General features: G+C 39.0%; 1 protein-coding gene across 1 annotated transcript in view; it reads left to right on the top strand.

The window, feature by feature from the left end:
- The window catches only part of LOC146570543 (uncharacterized), a 119,141-nt gene that overhangs the window by 26,970 nt on the left and 69,560 nt on the right, over positions 1–22,611 (top strand). The window contains exons 2-6 of the mRNA XM_085279032.1: positions 13,810–13,957; positions 14,236–14,394; positions 16,132–16,324; positions 19,690–19,824; positions 20,204–20,284. Of these exons, the coding sequence (XP_085135158.1) occupies positions 13,810–13,957; positions 14,236–14,394; positions 16,132–16,324; positions 19,690–19,824; positions 20,204–20,284 (716 nt within the window). The remainder of the gene's footprint in view (positions 1–13,809; positions 13,958–14,235; positions 14,395–16,131; positions 16,325–19,689; positions 19,825–20,203; positions 20,285–22,611) is intronic.

The raw sequence follows: 22,611 nt of genomic DNA on the forward strand, positions 1-22,611 counted from the left end.
AAAAAAATTATGTGCTGGAATGTGCAGAAAATAGGTTTAAATGTTGAACAAATTTCTTCCAGTCAGAGAATGTTGCATATAATTTTTGCTTGATGCATAAAGTTAAAAGATTAAAAGTAATAAAACAAGTTTTAAAAAGAGACTTTTCCATTTGATTACGTTTTATATGATGGATTATGCAGAAAAAGTAGTATTGGGCTGAAAGATCTATTACCTATTCAGGTTGTAAATCATGTTTTTAAAAAGTAACTAAGTAATTACTTTTGAAAATAAGTAATCAGTAAGGTAACGGGATTACTTTTTTGGGGAAGTAATCATTAATTAGTTACTGATTACTTTTTTCAAGTAACTTGACCAACACTGATCAGCACAGAATGTAAAGCTAGTGAAGAACCCAGAGCAGCGTGTATGTCGTCCCAAGCATAGCAGCCAGAGCCATTATTAACACACTGTCAGCAGTGTGTTAATAATTACACACTACAAGAAAGAGCTTGTGTGCTAGGATAGAGTTAGGATAGAGATTTGTGCCAGTGTGTGGGACTGTAGCTTCAGGTTTATCTTGCTAACTGGTAATTATGTCACAGTGGATTTCATGAGGTGTTAAGGAGCAGGGCAAAAGGCATGCTACAAGTAACATAATGAACTAGTTTTTAAAAAGTAACAGTGCCACATTTGGACCAGAGGAGTACGTTTTCAGCTAAAGTTAACACACAGACACCTGCTAATTAGTGCTAAGTAACAGACTAATAACGTACTAGAATTTCACCCACAGGTGACTGACTAGTAAAACAGCCACACCCATAACTTTAAGCTTTAACCAGATTATGAAAGATGAGTCGTGAAAAATTAACCTCTCACACAGTTGTTACGAAGAGGGAAACTATTCATAGAGACAAAACATTGTGTGTGTTCAGGCTGTGTGTGCTTTTGGCGTTAGCCTCAAGTGGACATCAGGAGTACTGCAGTTTTTTTAATGATAGACTGGTTTGCTTCGTTTCTCACTTCCATCAATTGCTAATTGGTTAACATCTGTGCCAAATGTAGTTGTGGACTTTTCTGTCTAAGTAGTTTTATTATGCTCAAAGGGGGTCATTTGATTGTTGGGGTTTTCTCTCTATTATTGATGGGTCTTTACTTTACAAAAATAAAGCACCTTGGCGTGACTGTTGTGATTTGGTGCTATACCAGCAAAAATAGTTTAAGTTGGTTGCATGCCAATGAGGTTGTAATACAGTCAGATGTCTAGTAGACCTATAAAGTTTGTCTCTTTAAATATAAATGGCATACTAAATCCAATTAAAAGATCAAAAATGTTATCGCAATTAAAAAGGAATAAGGTTCAGATAGCATATATACAGGAATCTCATCTCACTGATAGTGAACATACAAAATTAAACAGAATGGGATACTCCAAGATATATTTTTCCTCACATAGCTCTGGGAGACGTACAGGGGTAGCAATTTTGATTTCCAATAAAGTAATTTTGATTTTATTTCTGAGCATAAAGATAAGGAGGTAAGATACATTATGGTTAAGGGTAAAATAGATGGAGTCTTAGTGAGTCTGCTAAGTGTATATATGCCTCCAGGTAGTGACTGGGCATTTTATAAACAGGTGCTTGAGCTATTTACAACTCAAAGTTAAGGAATTCCAATATGCAGGGGCGATTTTAACATAAGCCTGCATCCTAAAATGGATAGTTCCAATGGGAGGACAAAGACCTTTACTTACTAATAAGTAAAAGGTATTAACCTTTTTACTAATACTAAAAGTATAAGTAAAAGTATTAGTAAAAAGGTTAATAATTACATGAAAGAGCTAGGGCTGTGCGATATGACCAAAATCTCATATCCCGATATAAAACATCTATCGTCCGATAACGATATAAATCACAAAAATTTAACATTTTCTGTAAATTCTGTGAATCTCGGGCAGCTGAGGTGTTTCCAGCTGGGCGTCGTGTATCTGGAGTCGAGTGTTTTACCGATGCATGAAACGACACATTTTTAGACATAAGTTGTAACGGCTGCCGTTTTCTTTGTGAGTATTTATTACACGACGTGCTGCAGGGAAAAGCCTGTTCTAACGTTTGAGTCTAAGGTTTATTTTTTAGCACCTGGCGGCTCCTTTTTTGCTTCTCATCGGTAAAAACTGCATCCTCTTTCACGTGATTCGTGATTCAAGTCTCAACAGGATCTTGAGCTTTATTGTGAAAGGTTTATGTGGAAAATAAACAAGCGGACACGCAATGGTGTTACCGTTGTTGTTGCTAAAGGCAATGCATAAAAACAGGCACTTGTCCATGTGGTTATATTAAATATAAGAGAAAGAGAGAACTTTAGGAAATTAATATAGCCAATACAGTGACCATCAAAATGATGAAAAAATATTGCCGTAAACAGTTTATTTTGCAACACCACGAAACAAACGGTAGCGCAAAATGAAACGATAGACGTTTTTATATCATCATCCGATATATATCGTTATATCGAAAAGCCCTACTTGGGATAGTGGATATATGGAGGGAACATAACCTTACTGTACGGGACTGTACCCACTATTCCTCCGTGCACAATGTTTACTCCTGAATTGACCTTTTCCTGAAGTTTAAAAGCGATAGATGCAGATTAGTTGAATATGACTTTGGTACTTGTACCATTTCAGATCATGAGCCTGTGTACTTGACACTTAACATAGCTATTGAAACAAAATCTACTATTTGGAGGATAAATGCAAACATTCTGAATAAGTTAAAGACACATTGAAATTAGAAATTCAATCTTACTTAGAATACAACGATAATGGTGAGGTTTCACCAGTAATATTATGGGATGCCTTAATAAAAGCAGTAGTTCGTGGTAAGATCATAGCCATCTCCTCTGTGTTAAAGAAGCGCAGAAAGCAAAAGCTACATGAGCTAGAAAGTAAACTTAGAAAACTAGTGAAAGAAAACTCAGTTTCACTATGTAATTCAGCCAGGATAAAAAATAAAAGAAGTACAGAAGTAGATAGATGCAATAAACACAGAAGAGGTTCAAAAGAACCTTCTATTTACAAAACAACGGTATTATGACACAGGAGGCATTAAAACATTAAAACTTCTGTCGTACAGGTTAAGAAAACAACAGGCAGAAAGAACAATTCACAAAATTAAACATCCAGTAAGAAATAGGATAGAAACTAACCCTGAAAAAAATCAAAGAATGCTTTACTTTACATTACTATCAAAAACTGTATTCCCAACCCAAAGAATGTAGCAGTAAGGAAGCCATTGAAATATTTTTAGCAAAATTGGAGCTGTGCCAAGTTACAAACGACCAAAATATGAGATTCATATCATACATAACTAAAGAAGAAGTTGAACAGGCCATTAAAAGACTAAAAAATGGTAAGGTCCCTGGGTCAGATGGATTTAATTGACAATGGTACAAAATTATGAAAGAACAACTAGTCTCAACATTGGTAAAAACATTCAACTGGGTGTTGGAAAAAAAAAACTAGACCACCTTCATGGAATGAGGCTATAATTTCTATAATTCCTAAAGAGAATAAAGACAAATTAGAATGTGGGAATTACATAATACCAGTAAGTGTACTTAATATTGGTTAAAAACTTTTTACCATCCATAAAGACCAAACTGGTTTTATTAGACAAAGACAAACTCAGGACAATATTAGGAAAACTTTATTGATTATGAAATATGTAAAAGAAAAAGTAATCTGGAAACACTTATTCAAATTCAAATTCAAATTCAAATTCAAATTTTATTTGTCACGTACACAGTCATACACAGTACGATATGCAGTGAAATGCTTGGACAACTGCTCGTGACCTAAAGAGAACAAAAAGGAAAAGGCTATGAATAAGATAGGAAATAAATATGAAAAATTAAAAAGGGTAAATTTAACTAAGAAGGAATAAAATATAAATTAAGGTTAAAAATGAAATAACTGTACAACACAAATTAGAATGAAGGGTAAATTTAACTGGGAAGAATAAGATAAAGATAAATATATAAATTAAAGTTGAAAATAAAATAACTGTACAACAAAATACAAAATACACAATATAGAACTATATAAGAATGTATGAAGAAATATAAATGTAAATAAATATATACACAATAACAGCAGCTGTACAAGTATTAACCGGAAATGAAGAATATAGTGACCAGTGTTGTGCAAAACCAAAGTCCAGAAAGTCCAGTGTGTGTGTAAGAACTGTATGTGTGGGTCAGTACTGTGTGGTGGTGTGATTGAGAGACCGTATCGCCTGCGGGAAGAAGCTCCTCCTCAGTCTCTCTGTGTTGGTCTTCAGGGAGCGGAATCGCTTTCCTGACCTCAGCAGAGAGAACAGTCTGTTGTTGGGATGGCTGAGGTCCTTCACGATCTTCCTGGCCTTGGTCCAGCACCGCCTGCTGTAGATTGAGTGCAGGTCAGGGAGCTCGGAGCGGATGGTGCGCTCAGCTGACCGCACAACCCTCTGTAGAGCTCGTCTGTCCTGCATGGTGCTGTTCCCGAACCAGGTTAAGATGTTTCCCGCCAGGATGCTCTCTATGGTGCACGAGTAAAAGTTCCTGAGCACCTTGGAGGGCAGTTGGAAGTCTCTCAAGCGTCTGAGGTGGTAGAGATAAGTTTGGATGCATAAAAAGCCAGATTTGGCTTCCATTCCGGTATAATTGACACAGTCGCTGCACTATACACTAGACCACTTGACAAAATCTATCAGACTAGAACGAGGAACCCGTCACGGATGTGGGACCTCTGCACTTCTGTTTTCTCTATTTGTTGAACCTTTAAGTCAATACATAAGACAAAGCGTAGAAATAAAATAAAATCTTGGGTGGTTTTATGTACGATTCTCTCCTAAAATGTTGGGATGGAGTTATTCAAACAAGTGGGCTGGAGAAAGCAGCTAGGAAACTGAGATGGATTGCTTATGACTCTGATTTTCTGTCCAATATTCACGATTATAGGTTTAGGATGTGGGTCTCAAAAGGTTTAACTACAAATTACTCTTTGGCCCATGAGGGGACATTTTTGAGTTTCAAGACATTAAAACAAAAATATAGATTGGGTCAAGATAATTTTTATAGGTATCTACAAGTCAGGCATTACTTTGATCAAAACATTAAAATTATAATGGAAAACAGTGAATTGGGTTTTGTGGAATCTTTTTCCACACTATTAAAATCCCATTATCTGAGTCGCATGATATCCAAACTATATAAGTCAATCCAGCATGCCAAAGTGATCAACTCAGAATACAGTAAGAGAAGCTGGGAGACGGAAGGCAGTGTACTTATTCATAGTGAAAACTGGGCAAAAATGTGTCAACTGCAGTGGACCACAACAATCTCCAATACATGGTGAGAGTTTGGATGGAGAAACCTAATGAGATACTTTATTACACCAATTCAAAAAAGGCACCAGGGAAGCGGTGATTCGTGTTGGAGGCTTTGTGGAACCTCTGGGGCCAATCATTATCATATCTTCTGGGAATGTAATGTACTAAGGTCATTTTGGTCCTATATTTGTAATCATATAAATAATGTTTTTGGAGTTAAAATCCCCTGTTCATTTCAGTGTATATATTTGGGGGATGTAAATATGCAAAATTGGGAGAAGTCTGGTATAAGATTGTTGGCAATTGTTTTGATTGCTAGCAAAAAGGCAATTACAAGGAAATGGTTAAAGGTCGAACCACCATCACAGGAGGACTGGATCAATATAATCAATGAAATCTACAACATGGAAAAACTGTCATCCAAGTTCTATGAACAGTGGTCAAAATGGACTGAATATGTTAAACCAACAAGATCTGACTTTTTGTAAGGTTTTGGAAGTATGATTGATACATGGGTTTCCGGGGGCCCTGTTGTCCCAGTGGCGCTGGTGCAGCTGACCCATATTAACTTACCGGTAACTATATACGTAAAAGCATATATATTAAATAATAATAGATAAATTGCTAATAATAATAGTAACAAGAATAATAATAAAAATTACTATAACAATAAATAATTAGGCTAGCAAAGTGGCAAACAAGGATCTTTGATCTTTGGAGGAGTCGGGCACCCCAACGTTGCCGAAAAACTGTAACCCTTGATTTACTCTTATATATAATATATATCTTATGCTTTTTCCTTCCTCTTCAGTACTCTCCCCATGTATGTGTTTTTTTTCTTTCCTTTTCTTTTTTGTTTTGTTTTGTTTGTTTGTTTGTATTTGTTGCACTGTTCTTGAAAATTTAAAAATAAAAAAAAAATAAAAAACTGGTTATATGCCAGTTTAGTCCAACACATTGACTGGTCTTTTCTAGATCAGAATACAACAGGATGGCTGTCATGTGTTTTACTGTTGGGATGCATAAGAAGACAAAGTTATCTGGTGTTATATAGTAACAAAATATTTAAAATTACAGCATGGGAATCCCAATTCAGCTTTAAGATATGCACAAAACATGTTAGGCGAAAATAAATTCCAACTTCAGGTTCTTTGGTTACTCTTGTCTTCACTCTGCGCTGTTGTTGTTTTCATAGCTAAAGGTGAGACATGGGGAAAGGCTCATAACCAGCCCCTTTGTAGAATTTTTGAAAAGCAGAGGTATTTATACCTGCTCTGAATGGCCACACTTGATGGCAGTTGAGAAGCCTGGCTTCACAGAGGGGGTGTTGTTTGACCACCCAACAGACTCTTCAATTGTCCTTTTTTGGCTCCAGGGCACACCTGCTTCTTTTCACCTGCCAGTACTGAGCTTCAGTCAGAGGACATAAAGCAAAAGAAGTATTTCTGGTCTTTCTGAGGTGTTTGTCATCTGTGTGTTAACCCCTCAAGACACTAGCAATGTTCTTGCCTGGTGCATGCATGGAGCTGGGTGTAAAATCTTAAAAGGGAAACTGGAAAAGAAAGGTATCGGAGAATTTTGATGAGTAATAACTTAAAAGCACAAGCAGCAAAGATGAATATCTTAATTTAGGACCGAGCTGAACTCCACACAACTTTAAGATGAATAATTGGATGAGCCCTAATTGGTCAAACTGAATGACAACATCTTGGGCGAGTCACTGAATTTTAATTTTAATTCAAAACATCGGCCCAGTAACTGGCCACTGAAATATTGAATCATATAGAAAATCTTAGTCTGTGGCTACATAGGGTAAATAGCAGTTTCCCAAAGACTGGACTAACCCTAAGAGTCCTTAGTGTTCACACATTTGAAGGCGTCAAACATCTGTTTTACTTTTGCAGGAAACAGAACAGACATGATTGGCAGCAGTTCTCTCCCTCCCTCCCTCCTCTTCACCCCTGCCCTGTCGTAATGGCTTAATCCTTTCATTACGGCGCTGGGGGAAGGTTTTCCTTAAGGGCACTTTGTTGGCACACAAAACGTTTTTTTCTTGAATGCTCACACACAACTGGGGCTTAATAAAGACCATCAGCACATTAGATCAGCAACTGTGTGGGAAAATTTTTCTAATTCCTGGGGCTATAAATTATTGCTTATTTAGATACTGTAGCTTCAGCAGTTTCTCATAGGTCAATCTGTGACAGAAGACTTTGTGGTTTGTGTGACTGATGTTAATATTATTATTGTGCTTCGGTGCAAATTTTAAATTGTTTCAAGATTATGTAATTTTGAATCAAAACAAACCCTGGTAAATGCCTGGTTTTCCTAATAATTAACCACAAACTGCTGATCTCCTGTGACATGTTTAAGATACACGTGATTACATTATTATGGAAGAATGACATTGTAACATCATCGATGCCACAATCTTGACTGCGCCATCTGGGTTATAGTATTGTTATTTTTAAAGGTAGATGGAATACACTGCTCAAAAGAAAAGGACACACCAGTTCTCAAAAGGAAAAAGATCATGTGCGATATCTATATTGATATAGACTGGGTAATGTGTAAGGAATGAAAGGATTCCACATTGTTTGATAGAAATGAAAATTATCAACCTGGAAAGGGCTGAATTCAAAGACACCCAAAAATCAAAGTGGAGAAATGAGGCAGCAGGCTGGTCCATTTTGCGGAAGTTTCACTGCAGCAACTCAAAGTGTTGCTCATGCCTTTGTGCAGTCCCCACATGCTTGTATACATGCCTGAAGTTGGGGCATGCCCATAATGAGACAATGAATGGTGTCCTGCGGTTTCTCCTCCCAGATCAGGATCACTGCATCGCTGAGTTCTTGAACATTCTGAGGTGCAACCTGATAACATCAGATGGACTGAAACATAATGAGTGTTGGATTTAGGTCAGCATACATTCATCTCATCCTGCACTGACTTTTGTTACTTACTGTTTTCCAGTCTAAGCAACCCTGCATGACTTGCAGATTTATGCCTAGAGTAGCTGTTGGACACTTAAAAGGTCAAACAGGTGGTCTTATATCACTCCACTACTACTGTTCATTTGCTCACTCCCTGTCTTTTTAAAGTTTTCGTTATTACAAAGCATTTCATTGAAACTCACTGTTTGGTCCTTAGGCTGAGTCCTTAGGTGGGTGTTCAGCCTAAGGATTCATTCAACTCAAAGCAGTCTGGCCATTGTCCTCTGACCTCTGTAGAATTACTGACCCTTTTTTTCCTTGGTGCAAGTCCCTACTACTAGATTTACTAACCCTACGCAAGTTTGCGTAAATTCCCTGAACCTAACACCTCCTAGCACCCCGCTGAGATTTTCTGCTGCTTTCTCTCCTGCTTTTGTTGTGCAAACACACCCTTCCCCAACTGCCAACCAGGAGAGATCCAGAAGGTCTTTCCTTCCAATCGTTGTCAGACTCAAAGTACCTGCAGCCTACAATACACCTTGGTAGATTCTATGTGCAATATTACTCATATGCAATATTAGTTAATGTCAATCTTTGTCACCACATTGCATTCCTGTCCATAAAGATATATACACAATGTTGTGCATATACACAATATGCACGTGTCCATAATTATGTCTCCAGATTGTTTGTATAGTCCACTTTTTATACTGTACTCTTGGTACAGTTTTTATTGTTGCTGCTTTTGTCTTGCACTGTCCACTTTTCTGCAATGACAATGCAGATTTTCCACTTGTGGGACTAATAAATGCAGATTTGCTGTGTGTGTGTGTGTGTGTGTGTGTGTGTGTGTGTGTGTGTGTGTGTGTGTGTGTGTGACATTTGTGTACTCAGATCCAAGGCAGGCCAAACCTCTGTGTTACAACCTTCAGAAATTCCTGCCGTATCGATACAAAATACACACTTTCACAATATATGGGTACACACGTATGTTTTATTTCAAAGTGTTTCAAACTTTACAGCGTTTGCAGATCCAGTGTCCATCATCCCTGCATTTGGCACAGATGAATTTCTGACATGTTGCACAGGTAAACCTGCTGCGATTTCTGTTGCAGCGCTCTTGCACCTGGCACTGCGTTGTCTTTACAGTCCCTGGCACAGCAGCAGCCACAGCAGCTTCAGCAGCCTGCCTCTGTGCTAATATTACCTTGTGCTGCATGAATCGGCAACGAAGTTCCTTGGCTATAAGACTCAGAAACATGCCTTGTACAAAATGTAGGCATTCACTGCCGCCAGGTCCAGCATATTGTAGAAAACCGCTACTGGCCACCTGCGTGTTGCTGCTCTTACGGAGTACATCTGCGCCATTTGGTCCAACACGTCTACACCACACTGTAAAAGCAGAGAGAGAGCGTCATGAGTATATGGTTTTTTCTATAGGCCTGTATAGCACCCATCAGAAAACATTGTAGCACTGGTGTAAAATTATACACACATTCACATACCTTCATGTGGTTATAGTCTGTCCGTGTTGGGTTTCCTCTTTCTGCCATCACCGATCGTCACGTCTTGGTGCATGGAACTGAGAACACACACAGTCTTGTTTTTTTTTAGGTGCATAAATTGTCAAGGAGACACTGCCACTTCTAAGCATTGAAATGGAGAGTGCCTCTCGCTGTGCAGTGTCTTTTGCAAATTGAGTAACTTCACGCCGGACTTTATTCACCGTGCCCAGCAATGTTGTTTTGCGTTGCAACAGCCTGTGACATTGACAGTGAAATAAATTGTCCGTTGTGACATTTCTCCCATCATCCAAAAACGACTCCATCAGTTTCATGACCACGTTCTCTGCCAGCCTCTCTCCCTTCTGACGACTAGGGTCCTTTCCCAAGTAAGGACATGCAAAGACATGCAGCTTGTGGGGATAGGTTAATTGGATAATCCAAATTGCCACTAGGTGTGAATGTGAGTGTGAATGGTTGTCTGTCCCTGTGTGTTGGCCCTGCGACAGACTGGCGACCTGTCCAGGGTGTACCCCGCCTTTCGCCCTATGACAGCTGGGATAGGCTCCAACGCCCCCCCGTGACCCTGAAAAGGATAAGCGGAAGCGAATGGATGGATGGATGGATGGATATGTACTATGGCAATGACAAACCTTAGCAGACCTCTGTGGGTCCAGCTTGCGCAGTGAAGCACGAGCGACTACTGCACTGGGCATTCCAATGTCCCCCTCTACCCACACAGTGCTGTCTTTTGCCGTGTTGCAAAAGAACTGAACTGAGGGACAGAATTTATTTATTTAATTAATTTTTGCTATTTTTACATGAACAGGCAGAGGAGAGAACATGCAAAGCTGGAGAGATCACACATGTCACTCATGTCATTGTATTAGCAACGTTTCATTCTGTTTTCACACAATTTTTTATAAATTAAACAGACTTGTATTTCCATATATTGTAAATGCGTCTTTCATATTTGCAGGTCAGTCAATGTGTGGGATATTTTGTACAGATACGGCAGGCATTTTTGAGGGTTGTAACACAGATTTTTCTCCTGCCTTGGATCTGAGCTAGTCAACAAATGAGTCAACAAATGCAAATGTGCCAGGCCTCAAAGATAATGGGTGGTTTTCACAACAAAAGCAGGAGGAGAATCGAGCTGACGACCTGCGAAAACCTCAGCAGGGGTGAATAACACCTTGGGACTTGCACCAGAAAATAAAAAAGTCAGTAATTCTCGGAGGTTTTAGGTTCAGGGGATTTGCGCAGGTTTAGTAAATCTAGTGTTAACAAAGCATTTTCACTCGGAGAACTGCCACTCACTGGATAATTTTTCCTTTTTAGACCATTATTTGTAAACCTCAGAAATGGTGGGAAAATCACAGGAGATCAGCAGTTTCTGAAGTACTCAGACCAGCCCATCTGGCACCAGCAACCAGACCACATTCAAAGTCACTTACATCACCTTTTTTCCCCATTCTGATGCTCACTTTGAACTTTCAGCAGGTCGTCTTGACTTTGTTTTCCAAGTAACTTCCAAGGAACTGGCTCATTAGAAACAAAGGGGTCAATGAGTGTATCTGTTCACTTGGTTATTTAAGTAAAATGCTTGCACCAGCTGCTTTTATGCGCTTTACCTCTTGTTACTTTAATTTCTGATTCTTTTATCATCTGCCTGTTTTAGTTCTTTCTGCCTTCTTTACTTCTAAGTGATTTTATGTTGAAATTGCTGATGTGACACTGGGTCTGTCAGAAATGTATTTCCTCCGAGCAGAAGAGTGTGATCATGCTGCACTCGTCGAGCGGTGATTTGTGCAGCTCTGCTGCCAGCAGGACAGAGCCTGTGGGTCTACGATGGGGCTGACAGACACAGATTTATCAATTAAAAAATAAACTATTTTTTAAAAAATCCGTTTATTCTGCTGGAATAATTATGTATCTTCTAAATCACCCTTGCTGTTGTGTGCTCATGTAAATCATTCAGACAGTGATCTTTAGTTAGGTTTTTATCTCTCACATCATGCTCAAATACTCCTACTCTGTTAGCATAATTAATCTTAGGCCTGCACCTTATGTAATGACATTGGCATTTTGGTTTAGAGGGATCTCAGTGAGCTCCCAGGTGAGTGTGTGACCACCATACAACAATGCCAGTCTTCTTAAGAACGGTGACTCAGTTTCTCCAAATGTGATGAAAAGCTGCGCTCATAATCCTCTGAAAGGAGTTCTTCAAGTACAGAGTAATGAACGAGCCCACCTGTGGGCAAGTCGTGACGAATGGCACTTTACCTGCTCACATGTGGTAATGTCTATCTAATGACAGAAAATAAGCCAATGGGGGAGGGGTAAAACACTGTTTAGTACTGTAAGGCAGCAGAAAGAGAAAGAGAGAAAAAAAAAAAAACAGGTTAAAATATGTAACAGCCCTCTGCAGCGTTAAAAGGCAACAGCACCGCAAGTGGTTTCCGCTTTTTAGTAATGCCAACAGTGAGTGCTGTGTTCACAGCATGCTAAGGTTTCTCTTAAGTTCTAGCAGACTGAATGATTTGGTGCGCCTACAACACACATGGTCGCCGCCTGGATGCATTAATCTTGAAACGCTTATATTACATGATCAAAAGTATGTGGACACTTGAGCCTTCATCTCACGGATGTTGGATGGGGTTGAGCTCAATGCCCTGTGCAGGCCAAATTCTTCCACATTACGCTGAAAAGAGGATTTTGTTATGGGCCTGGTTTTGTATAGATGGGCTTATTAAGGAAGGTAAAAAATGTTTTTTTTTTTTTTTTTTTGCACCAACAAGGTGATTCCCAAAGATCTGTAGCTTCATCAGAAATGGTCACTGTGGATGGATGGCTTCTTGACAGCCATCCATCTACTCAAGAAAAGGGAGAAGAGGCTGCGGTATGCCAAATTATGCAAGATCTGGACTGAAAATCATGTGGCAAAAGGTTTGATAGAGTGATGAGTTGTGGTTTGGGGCTGCATTTCCACCAGTAGTTTTGGAGATCCAAATCAAAATGTATGAAATTATGAATTCAAAGAAATGCACCCAGTATTCCATGTTGGATCAAAATCTATCTGGAAAGTGTCTGATTGTCAACAACTTCAGTTTTCAGCATCTATCTCACCACGTGAGACTGTCAGTCATTGATTGGTCTCCCTAGAGCACGGACATCAACATTACTGTAGCAGTGTAGGATTATATTGACAGAGAAAAGAACACAAGGCAGCCAACGTCCAAAGAAGAGCTTTGAATGACCTTTAAGAAGCCTGGAGAACTATTTGTGAAGACTACTACTCGGTACTAAGAGAATAGGCTGTGTTAAAGTGGTCATACTAAATATTGACTCTTTAGAATTATAAAGACTCTGTTTTTGCCTAATATACCAAACTTCCATATACAGTTGCAGAGGTTTGAAGAAATTGTTACACCTTTTTCCCATTTCAGTAGCAAAATATAAGGAATCAATTCAAGACTTGTAATTGTTAAAATACTTGAAATATAGTTGATTGGCTTTAAAAAGTAAATTCAGTAAGTCACGTGTTATATTCTGCAGGAATGCACAGCCGAGTTTCCTTTAGGGTGGGCTATAACATGTGTTAGCTTCCAACAGTTACGGCTGCCTCTGCAAGCTGTTTTACAACCCACCTCCCCTCAAGTGCTCTAGTTCCAACATTTCATGTTATTCAAGCTATTTCTGACTTATTCAGTGCCATCGCTGTTCTCACTGATGCCTGCTCTGTTGTGAGGCGATTCTTTTGCTGCTTTTGGGGAGGCGTGAGAACAGAGCCACATCAACAAAACTAAATTACTGCAGTTTTGTTTTGACTGATGTGGTACAGGCAGAATTTCTGGTTAAATACAGCAGTACACCTTGAAACTTGGGCCTTCTTATCAGTAACAACAGAAATCAAAATGAAGCGGGTATGAAACAGTTGCCTCCCTGCCAATGAGGTGCATTATTAAAACACCTAGAGAATCATTACTTTAGGTTATGATCGTTTTCTTTATTTTCTCCCAACAGATGAAGTGAACATCCTGCAGGAGCTTTCTTTTCATATCACAAACAGCAGTAATGCCTCCATGACTGTGGGTGAGAGCAAGTGTCTGGTCCTGCAGGTGGGACAGTACTCCACCTTGGCCCTCCCTCTGAGACAGATCTTCATCGATGGGTAAAATGTCTTCTTCGTCTCTCACTTTTTCCTGCTCTGTCTTGCTCTTGTTGAAGGTAAAGTTAGGGAAAAAAATTCATAATGGTCTTTTTTTCCAGTCCTCCTGTGAGTTTTCTGTTTATTTTTATTGTGTGACATTATAATTAGCAACATGTTTCTATCCACTGGTGTTTATAGTACAGTTTGTGCCCACACATGCAACTTATTAAAGAGGACTTAGCTGTATTATTTATCCTTTGAGTACCAATTATATGGCTAAGTGATGTGTTTGTGTTTAGGTTTGAAGATAAGTTCAGTTTGCTGGTACAGTTGCGAAGTCCTCAGAGGGAAGAACGAAGTGTCTTCACTATACTCAGCGCCGACAATCATGTCATGCTGCAGCTGCGGATCAGTGCTCATGCCATCATCTTCATAGGAACGCAGCAGAGACACTATGAGTGAGTCCACTTCTTGATTTTTTTTTTTCTCCACCCAGATTATTTGGAAAGTGAGTAGGGCTGTACAATATCAGCAATATAAAATCAAATAATTTTCATTAGTGGTTTCTAAATGGCACCATCTGGAATAAATGCACCCATTCATAATGGGCATAGAAATTCAAAATAAAAGAAGAAAAAAAACAACCCAAAAGTGTCTTTTAATTCTTATGGAATGAGTGTCAACAATCATTTGTTGAATTTTATTACTACAAAATTGGTTTCTGCAGTGCAATCACTGAAGAAGAAGCCTTTCTGTGCTTGCAGCAGAGGGTCTGCCATTATGGCTCACGTCCTCAGAATTACATCTGAGGTGCTTTGGCACTGCGAGGAGAATAGTGCACAGACCACTACTGAAAGGTGCACACATGCCATGCGTTTCACTCACTAAATAAACTGTTATATAAGTAAAGTTCATGTCAATCCAAAAACTCTGTAGTTGGCGTGATACAGTCATACAGTCTCCTGTTTTGGATGAGTCATGGCGAAAGAACCATGCAGGTTTTCCTTTAGTATCACACACCAAGAGAAAAAAATCAAACTGTAGTCTGATATGTTCAAGCTAATTTGCTGTACTTGACATTGCACGTCCTGTGACGTGACTGTTTTGCACATCGCATCTTCGATGGTGCAATGATTTATTGTGCAGCCCTAAAACTGAGTATAAATTATTTTTGTGTCAAGTCCTGTGAAACCTCTTTGGCAGATAAAAGGAATTATTCAGAAGTGATTAAGTAAAATTGCTAAAAGTCCGCCAGCAAGATACCGTCAAGTGAGTGCATGGTTTCTGTACCCATCACTGACAAACTCCAGATGTTGAGGTATTAGAGAACAGCTCATGCCCGTTCCTGCTTCGTAGCAGAATTGTATGCAAATTTGTTGGTTAGACAAAGGAGAACTCTGTGGAGGTATATTTGTTTGCAGCCTGTGTTTCTATTTGAAGATAACTGCTTTTGGCTGTCTCTTTGGAGAAATGATTTATTAGGTAACTCTTGGCAGGTTTCTCCTCTAAAAGAACCACAAAGCTTGAAGCAATACATCAGTGTAAGACAGCATACAAAAATGGGCCAAAAGATAGACATACACAGATACTGTAGTTATCTTGTACTGTTTGCACATGAATGATTTTATTTCAGCTTTTTTAACAGAAAGCTGCATGTCTATCAGGTTTCTACTATTAGAGTTTGGCTAGATCCAGAGATCAAATTGACCTGTTTGATTCTGTGAATGTTTGAGGTCTTTGGTTAAATCACAGAGTGGACATACAAGTGGTTGGATCTGACTTTCATGAAGTACTAGCTGGAACTAGACTAAGTATACAAGGAGCTGACCTTAAAGAGGAGATCAGCCAAATTTAATTTGGGTATTGTAATTGATTTTTTATGTGCTGTCACAGGACTTACACACATGCCCACACTGAAAGACATGATTAAACCTTCTCAGAGAACAAGAGCTCATTCTGTTTGTTTGTTTGTTTGGCTGAGCCTGATGAAAGAATGCAGAATGTGTGGAGTCCTTGAGATTTATTTATTTATTTATTTTGAGTCCTTGAGATTTAGACGGCACCCAGATGTCAACACAAAGTTATCTTACTATGATTACAGTGCCCAAAGCATTTTTTGAACTCAACTGCTTTGTCACATTCGTACAAGAACTTTAAGACACAAAGCCAATGATCTGCATGTCTCTGTCTGTCAGGTTCCCGGTTAGTGGTTTGTCTGATGGAAAGTGGCACCATGTGGCCATCAGTGTGGCTGCCAAGCGGCTCGCACTCTATGTGGACTGCTCTCTGCTGGAGAGTGTGGACTGGGTTTACTACGGCATGGGGATCAGCACCGACGGTCTGCTCATGGTTGGAGGAATTATTGAGAGCTTTGAAACTCCGTTTGAAGTAAGTGGCTCTGCAACCTTTTGACTGATGAAAAAAAGAAGGGGCTCCAGCCCTGACACCTCTGTTTATTGTACATAGACCCTGACAATATCCGGTATGATTGGTCCTGTTTAGATTTAAAGCATTTTATTTATTTGTTTTATTATTTGTTTCTTGTTGCACTTCATATGAATAACAACTTTGCTATGCAACGAACAGATTAAAGCAACTATTTCCAAATAGATGGCCATGTGTGATGTAGGTTGATTTTCTTTTACTTTGAAAAGTCATGCATTCCTGTTCATCCTTCTACAAGTAAACAGCAAAGAAAGGAGCACACATTCCACCCATGTATCTTTTCATCACAGACCCAAAGATGCTTGGAAACAGAGAAACTTTCTATAGACATGCTTGTATATTGACTAAAGCATGTACTGTTCATGTTTTGTTTTTGCATTTATTTTATTGTGTTTCATGCATCCAAAACAGACTAAAATGGATGGATTCAGCATGTGGATGTATGCAATTGATCCAGAAACATGTGGACTTGTTCTGGTGATTAATCAGTGGTATTAGTCATTGACGGGAAGCTCGCTTGATAGATATCCAAGCCAAATCTTCAGGAGATCTGTTCATCGTCACACTGTTGTTTTTATGGTGTTAGCTTCTATGATTGTTTTCACTTTAGCTTTTGTTTTGCTAAAACGTTCTTCAGCCTTTTCTGCTTTCTTTGTTTTCTGCATCTTCCTCTGTGCTCTCTGATTTTGACCTCTTTCAACCAGTTAACCATTTCGAAGGTTATTTTTTTCAAGTGGGCTTCTGTGTTTTTAATGTTTTTCGTGTTTTTTTTTTTTTTTTTTTTTTTTTTTTTTTTTTTTTAATTGTCTTGATTTAGTTAACCTGTGTCTTATTATCCTTCTGCCTGGTGTTCATTTAGGATGTGTGCCTCTGTTCAGTCTTTGGTCTTTGGTTTGCTGATGTCTCTTTTTTTTTTTTAATTGTTTTCTTGATACCTTTTTTGCGTTTTGTTTCTTTTCCCCACTAATCTGTGCTTCCTTATTTTCATTCACCTGCTGGGCTTCTCCTAAGAATTGTGTTATCAAATGTGACATTGATGGTTCTTTAAACTTTTATGTGAGCATCTCAAGAGCATTTTGATGGCCCGTAATGCATTGTGGATATTAGTTGCTATAACAAGCTTTGTGGATATAGCTTGAGGATTAGAGCAGGCAGTGACTGCATCACAGTGGGGGTGAGGACGAGCATTATAGAGGTAGCATCTGGATTTGTTTTTAGCAACAATTAAAATGGATTTTCCATCCATCTATCCCACGACGACAGATCCCTGAGGTGCTGACAGTCTTATCTCTGGACAATCTTTTGTGTTCGACACAGTGAAACCATATATTAATGAACTCTGCACTTATATGCAACTATTACTGCCATCCAGTGCAGCACGAGTAAAGCTTCTCAGAATAATTTTGTTTGTTCTGGATTAGGTTCTCATAAAAAAAATGATTTTAAAGGGAGGCAAAATGTGTGGCATGTTGAAACAGGAATTTCTGGGTGCTTTGCTTTGCTTTGTGCTGTAAATAAACAAAATGATCTGTTATTTGCTAAGTGCAAAAGTGTGTGCTCTTAAAATGGATTTGATTACTTGTACATGATTGCTTTAGTTATGCACACGCTGCATACTTTAGGCTACATTGTAAAGATCCAGGAGTGACAGCTGCATTTGGTTTTTGAAGAAAAGTCTGTTGTATATTTCAATCACCAATTACATTAATAGAAATATTTGTCCTTCATGAAAATGTACTGCAGATGCATCTGTTTAACAGACATATGTTGTTTGATCCCCTGTCTATTTCAAGGTCATCATGGGATTTTTCTAACGGAGGTACTTGAGATTTGGTTCTTCTTCAGAGGACATGAAACATCTCTAAAACTATCTCTTTATATACAGTAACACAGGTCTGTGTTAAATAAAACATAACATTTCTCAGATGGATTTTCCTTAAAGTCCTTACAGACTGTGTGTCTCTTACTTTTCTTCTGTAAGCAGCTGAGATCAAATAGCTTGTTAAAATGCATTTTACTTTTTCCAAAATGGACCTGGACTTCATTGCTTTCATTTGGATAAACAACGAGAAATTTGCATAAGCAATGTAATTTCTACATGTATTGTAAACATTCATGTATGGTAAGTCTCAAAGTCATGGGCATCTATCTCCTAAACAACGGAACTTATGCCATGCTGCACTCACACAAACACAGAGGCATGCTCTCACCTACCATCACACTCTTATTAACATAGCCTGAGGACAGAGGTTTGCTCATGATTTGTTTTTCTTGCTTGGCCTGACGGAGATTCACTGGAAAAGGACCCTGGGAACTGCAGTGAAATGCATGACCTGCAGTAAAGTGTGTGTGTGTGTGTGTGTGTGTGTGTGTGTGTGTGTGTGTGTGTGTGTGTGTGTGTGTGTGTGTGTGTGTGTGTTCACCTGACGGCTTTTGTCTGTTCATTTGGGTTTCATTATCTTCACATTCTGTATTGGGGTCCTTAACATTACTTGTTACTTTTTGTTAAAAAAAAACTCTAACTCTTGTTAAAATGCTGTGATACTTCCACTCCTGAGATGTAGAACTTCTCACTTTCATCGGACTAAAATTTATCACAAAGCAGGTTGTTGCTACATGTTCAGGTGTAGTTATTGAAGTGCTGCTGAATATTTCTGCAATACAAGATTGTATAATTAAAACTGCAGATGTAAAGTTTCTTTTGACAACATTTTAAAGGAATACATAAATATGGTGGAGTATGTTCTAATGTCTGGCCGTTTGGCAGTAGAAGCTTCTGTATGCTTTGCTGGATAGCATCAGGGGTGACTGTTGATTTTTAGTGTGCCTCAGGCTCTCTGCAGATGTCTTACCTCACCAGTATCACTAATGCTCAGTAGATGGGTGTTGGTGATCTTCTGGGCAGTTTCAGTGCCTTCTGGTATTTAGTCATGGACATCCCATTCCAGTTTGTAATGCTTCCAGTTAGGATCCTTAATAATGTTCCTCTGTAGAAGTGAGCTAGAACTTGGCATGGTAATTTTAGGCTTCTCAGATTTCCTTAAAAGCTTTCTTCATCACATGTAACATAGATGAGGAAAAGTTTTTTGAAAATGAATATTAAAATATTTTGATTTTGTTGTTTCAAATATTGCAACTTAATATCACCACATTTCGGTTATAGGTAAATTAAGTTAAACTTCTAGTATGTCAGGCTATCCAAACTGATATTTCACAGGGATAACAAGCAGGACATGAAGAGACATTTACTTTTTTGACGTTGTGTTTTCAGACTGCATGTTTGGTTGCTCTTTAATTTCTCTGTGCAGGGTCATCTTCGACAGCTGGCCTTCCTGATGGGAGATCCAGATGCTGCCCAGCAGCACTGTAGCCACCACCCACCCCTCTGCAGTGTCACTGCTCCTAAGCCTCCCCGCTTACCACGCACCAACAACCCGCTGCAGGTGAGGAACGCTGATTTAAAGAAACGGCAAAAGAAATTAAATCAGGAACATTTTCTTTTGACTTGTATACACAGCAGCCCTCAAACATGTCACTGAGGTATTTAAGGTGAAGCCATCCATGTCTTTTGAAGCCCACAACACAAACGCTCAGGCTCCTGCAGTTAATTCACTGACAGCACGCACTGCTATATAATTTAATATAAGCAATATGAAAGATCACCAGAGGATTTAAAATAAAAACTGCACTGACTCCTGTGGTTTTGATCCAGTCTGGTGAATTTAACAACTCGTGAGTGTTTGGTTGTTCATCAGTGCAGGCTTGAACAGTCTTTGATTGTGGTTTTTTTATTTAGAAATTGTTGCCTCTGTTTCCACACAGAATATACTGTTGTCCTCCAATGACCTGGAGAACCTGCTGGGGGATGCAAAGGACAAGTCTTTTTTGAGCTTTGACCGAACTGTAAGTAGGATATTGGGTGTCTTAAGTGTTAATTGTTAACCAGAAATTCACTTTTAATTCGCATGTTAGAAACAGTGAAAAAGTGCAGTTACCTGGTTTCACAGCTGTCGCCCAGTGCTGTAGTGACAGACTATGGGCAGCTTATAACCAGTGTATATATACACCGACCACTGGTCTGGTTTACGTAGGTTCTTTTTTTGCCATTAGTGTCTGTGTCTGTGAAACCAACAGTCCGTCAGTCTGCAACAGTCTGTCATTAATTAGCCATGCTGTGCTGAGCCTCAGGCGTCAGAGGCCTCATCCAGCAGTCCCACCTCTGTCTTTGGCTGACTGGTCCACTTCACATGGTTGTGTGCGCTGCATATGTGTGTTTAAGTGCTTGATCTGTGAGACACTGTGTGTGTCTGCTCACTGGCCTTTGTTGTGGCCTGCAAGAGGCCACATTCCTTCACTGAGGCTAAAAGTCTGCTTTGATAAATTGTAGCAATGGCTCATTTCTTTTGATCTTTACCAAATGCAGTTTGGGATTGGATTAGTGGTTTTATTTTGAATAATTAAAATGAAGTAATAATCAGCACAGCTGATTCCCATACTATGTGTAATCAGCAGCTCATCTGGATTCAAATGAGAGTATTGTTTTCTGAGCATCAGGACCGGACTGAAACTGTCAACTTTTGTGCAGAACAACATTACACGTGCCGAGGTGGGTGGAGCCAGGGAGCCCCATCCATCTTCTATGTGCAGAGGTGAAGAAGCTTGACAGAATAGTAAGGGGGTTAGGGGTCACTGATAAGAGGCAGACTAGTAATTTGAAGTGTGAAAAGTGATTTCCCCCTGTTGTTAAAGTAGTCACCTGATTATTTCCAGTAAATTAGCTTTTGGATGATCTGATGGATTTTTGGTATTCTGTAAACTTTCTCTGCTGTTTATATAAATAATATCTAAACACTATCTCTCATATTGTTCTGTTTCCTTACTGCTTACTGCTCAAACTATAGGTTGTATGTGAAATATTGATATGGGCACCAAGAAATCCCTCACCAGTTTGTGGATTCGCATTTTATGAAGCTTTGAGTTTTGAAGCTTTGAGGGGTTTTCACTGAGGCAGTCCTGGTGTTTTTAAACCACATCTGACAAGCAAAGTTTGGATCTAATGAAATAACTGAGAAAACCAGACTTTCCCCAGCTAACTACTTGTGACTGACAAGTTAGCCAATGAACATAGCCATAATGTTTTATTCAACGTATTCCAGAAACTGGGAAGAGTCACCAGGAAAATGCTTAATGATGTCATGGATCAAGGTAGCCAAAGGCTGGCTTTCTCATAACTAGAGGAGTCGCCTCCTGCTGGCAGCAGCACGAAAATACAGATTTAAGACCTTTTTTTTTTTTTTCTTTTTTTTTTTTTACTCATGTTTGCTTCACTTTTCCAACTTGGAAGCTAGGTCTATATTTCATACTCTCTGTATGCTGTTGCCTTAGTTTTCTGAGCCAGAAGTGACCATATTTGGATGAAATAATGAGAAATCATGTAGCAGTGAACATTGTACCACTTGTTTAGTAACCTGCATTTACAAAATGTATGGACAGAGATGGATAGCTGCTAATTCGTGCTAAGTAAAGAGTTAAGACGTGTTAAGTGCACAGCAGTCCAAACCTTTCTGTCAAATCATTGCATTAAAAAATACTCCAAAAGGCGAAGCCTAGCTCACAGATAGTTTGCTAGTTAGCACTCATCTATTACTTAAATCAGCCTAGGAAGTGTAAAATTAGCCTGGTCTAGTACCAGGCTGTAGAGTTGTTTATTTCTGCTGTAAAGTTGGGCATTACAACATGTAAATATTGGAGATAAACTTACTTTTAGAATCAGCCTCAAGTGGCCATTTGAGGAACTTCATTTTCCTCATCTTTGGTGACAATTTTGAGGACAGGCCAGGTAGACTGAATGTTGAATCACTGTTGGTGATGAGTGCGAGCACACATGTAATGATCAGTTCACGGCCAGACACAGACATCATATGTTTTTGGCCATGCAGTGATTAAAAGGTAATTAGACGTGAAAATGTACTGTTAACATTAATTGCAATATTGATTGCTTATCAAATAAAACCGCCTTACTCTCTGTACCAGCCGATTCATTTGTTTCTACTTAAGATCGCTCAGTGTTTAAAATCATGTCAGTGATGATGAATGTTTAATCTCATCAGCACATCCCACATCAGCCTTAGGATGCCAAAATGTGCATACAAATACTATTGTTCACGCACATGAACCAAACACTTCTTGAAATGCTGTACTGGCGCTCGTGTTTCTGGAATCACCATATG

The sequence above is a fragment of the Mchenga conophoros genome, linkage group LG7 (assembly GCF_057382185.1).
Source record: "Mchenga conophoros isolate Kocher_MC1m ecotype Shallow Benthic linkage group LG7, M_conophoros_male_GT1.1, whole genome shotgun sequence".
Classification (NCBI taxonomy): Eukaryota; Metazoa; Chordata; class Actinopteri; order Cichliformes; family Cichlidae; genus Mchenga; species Mchenga conophoros.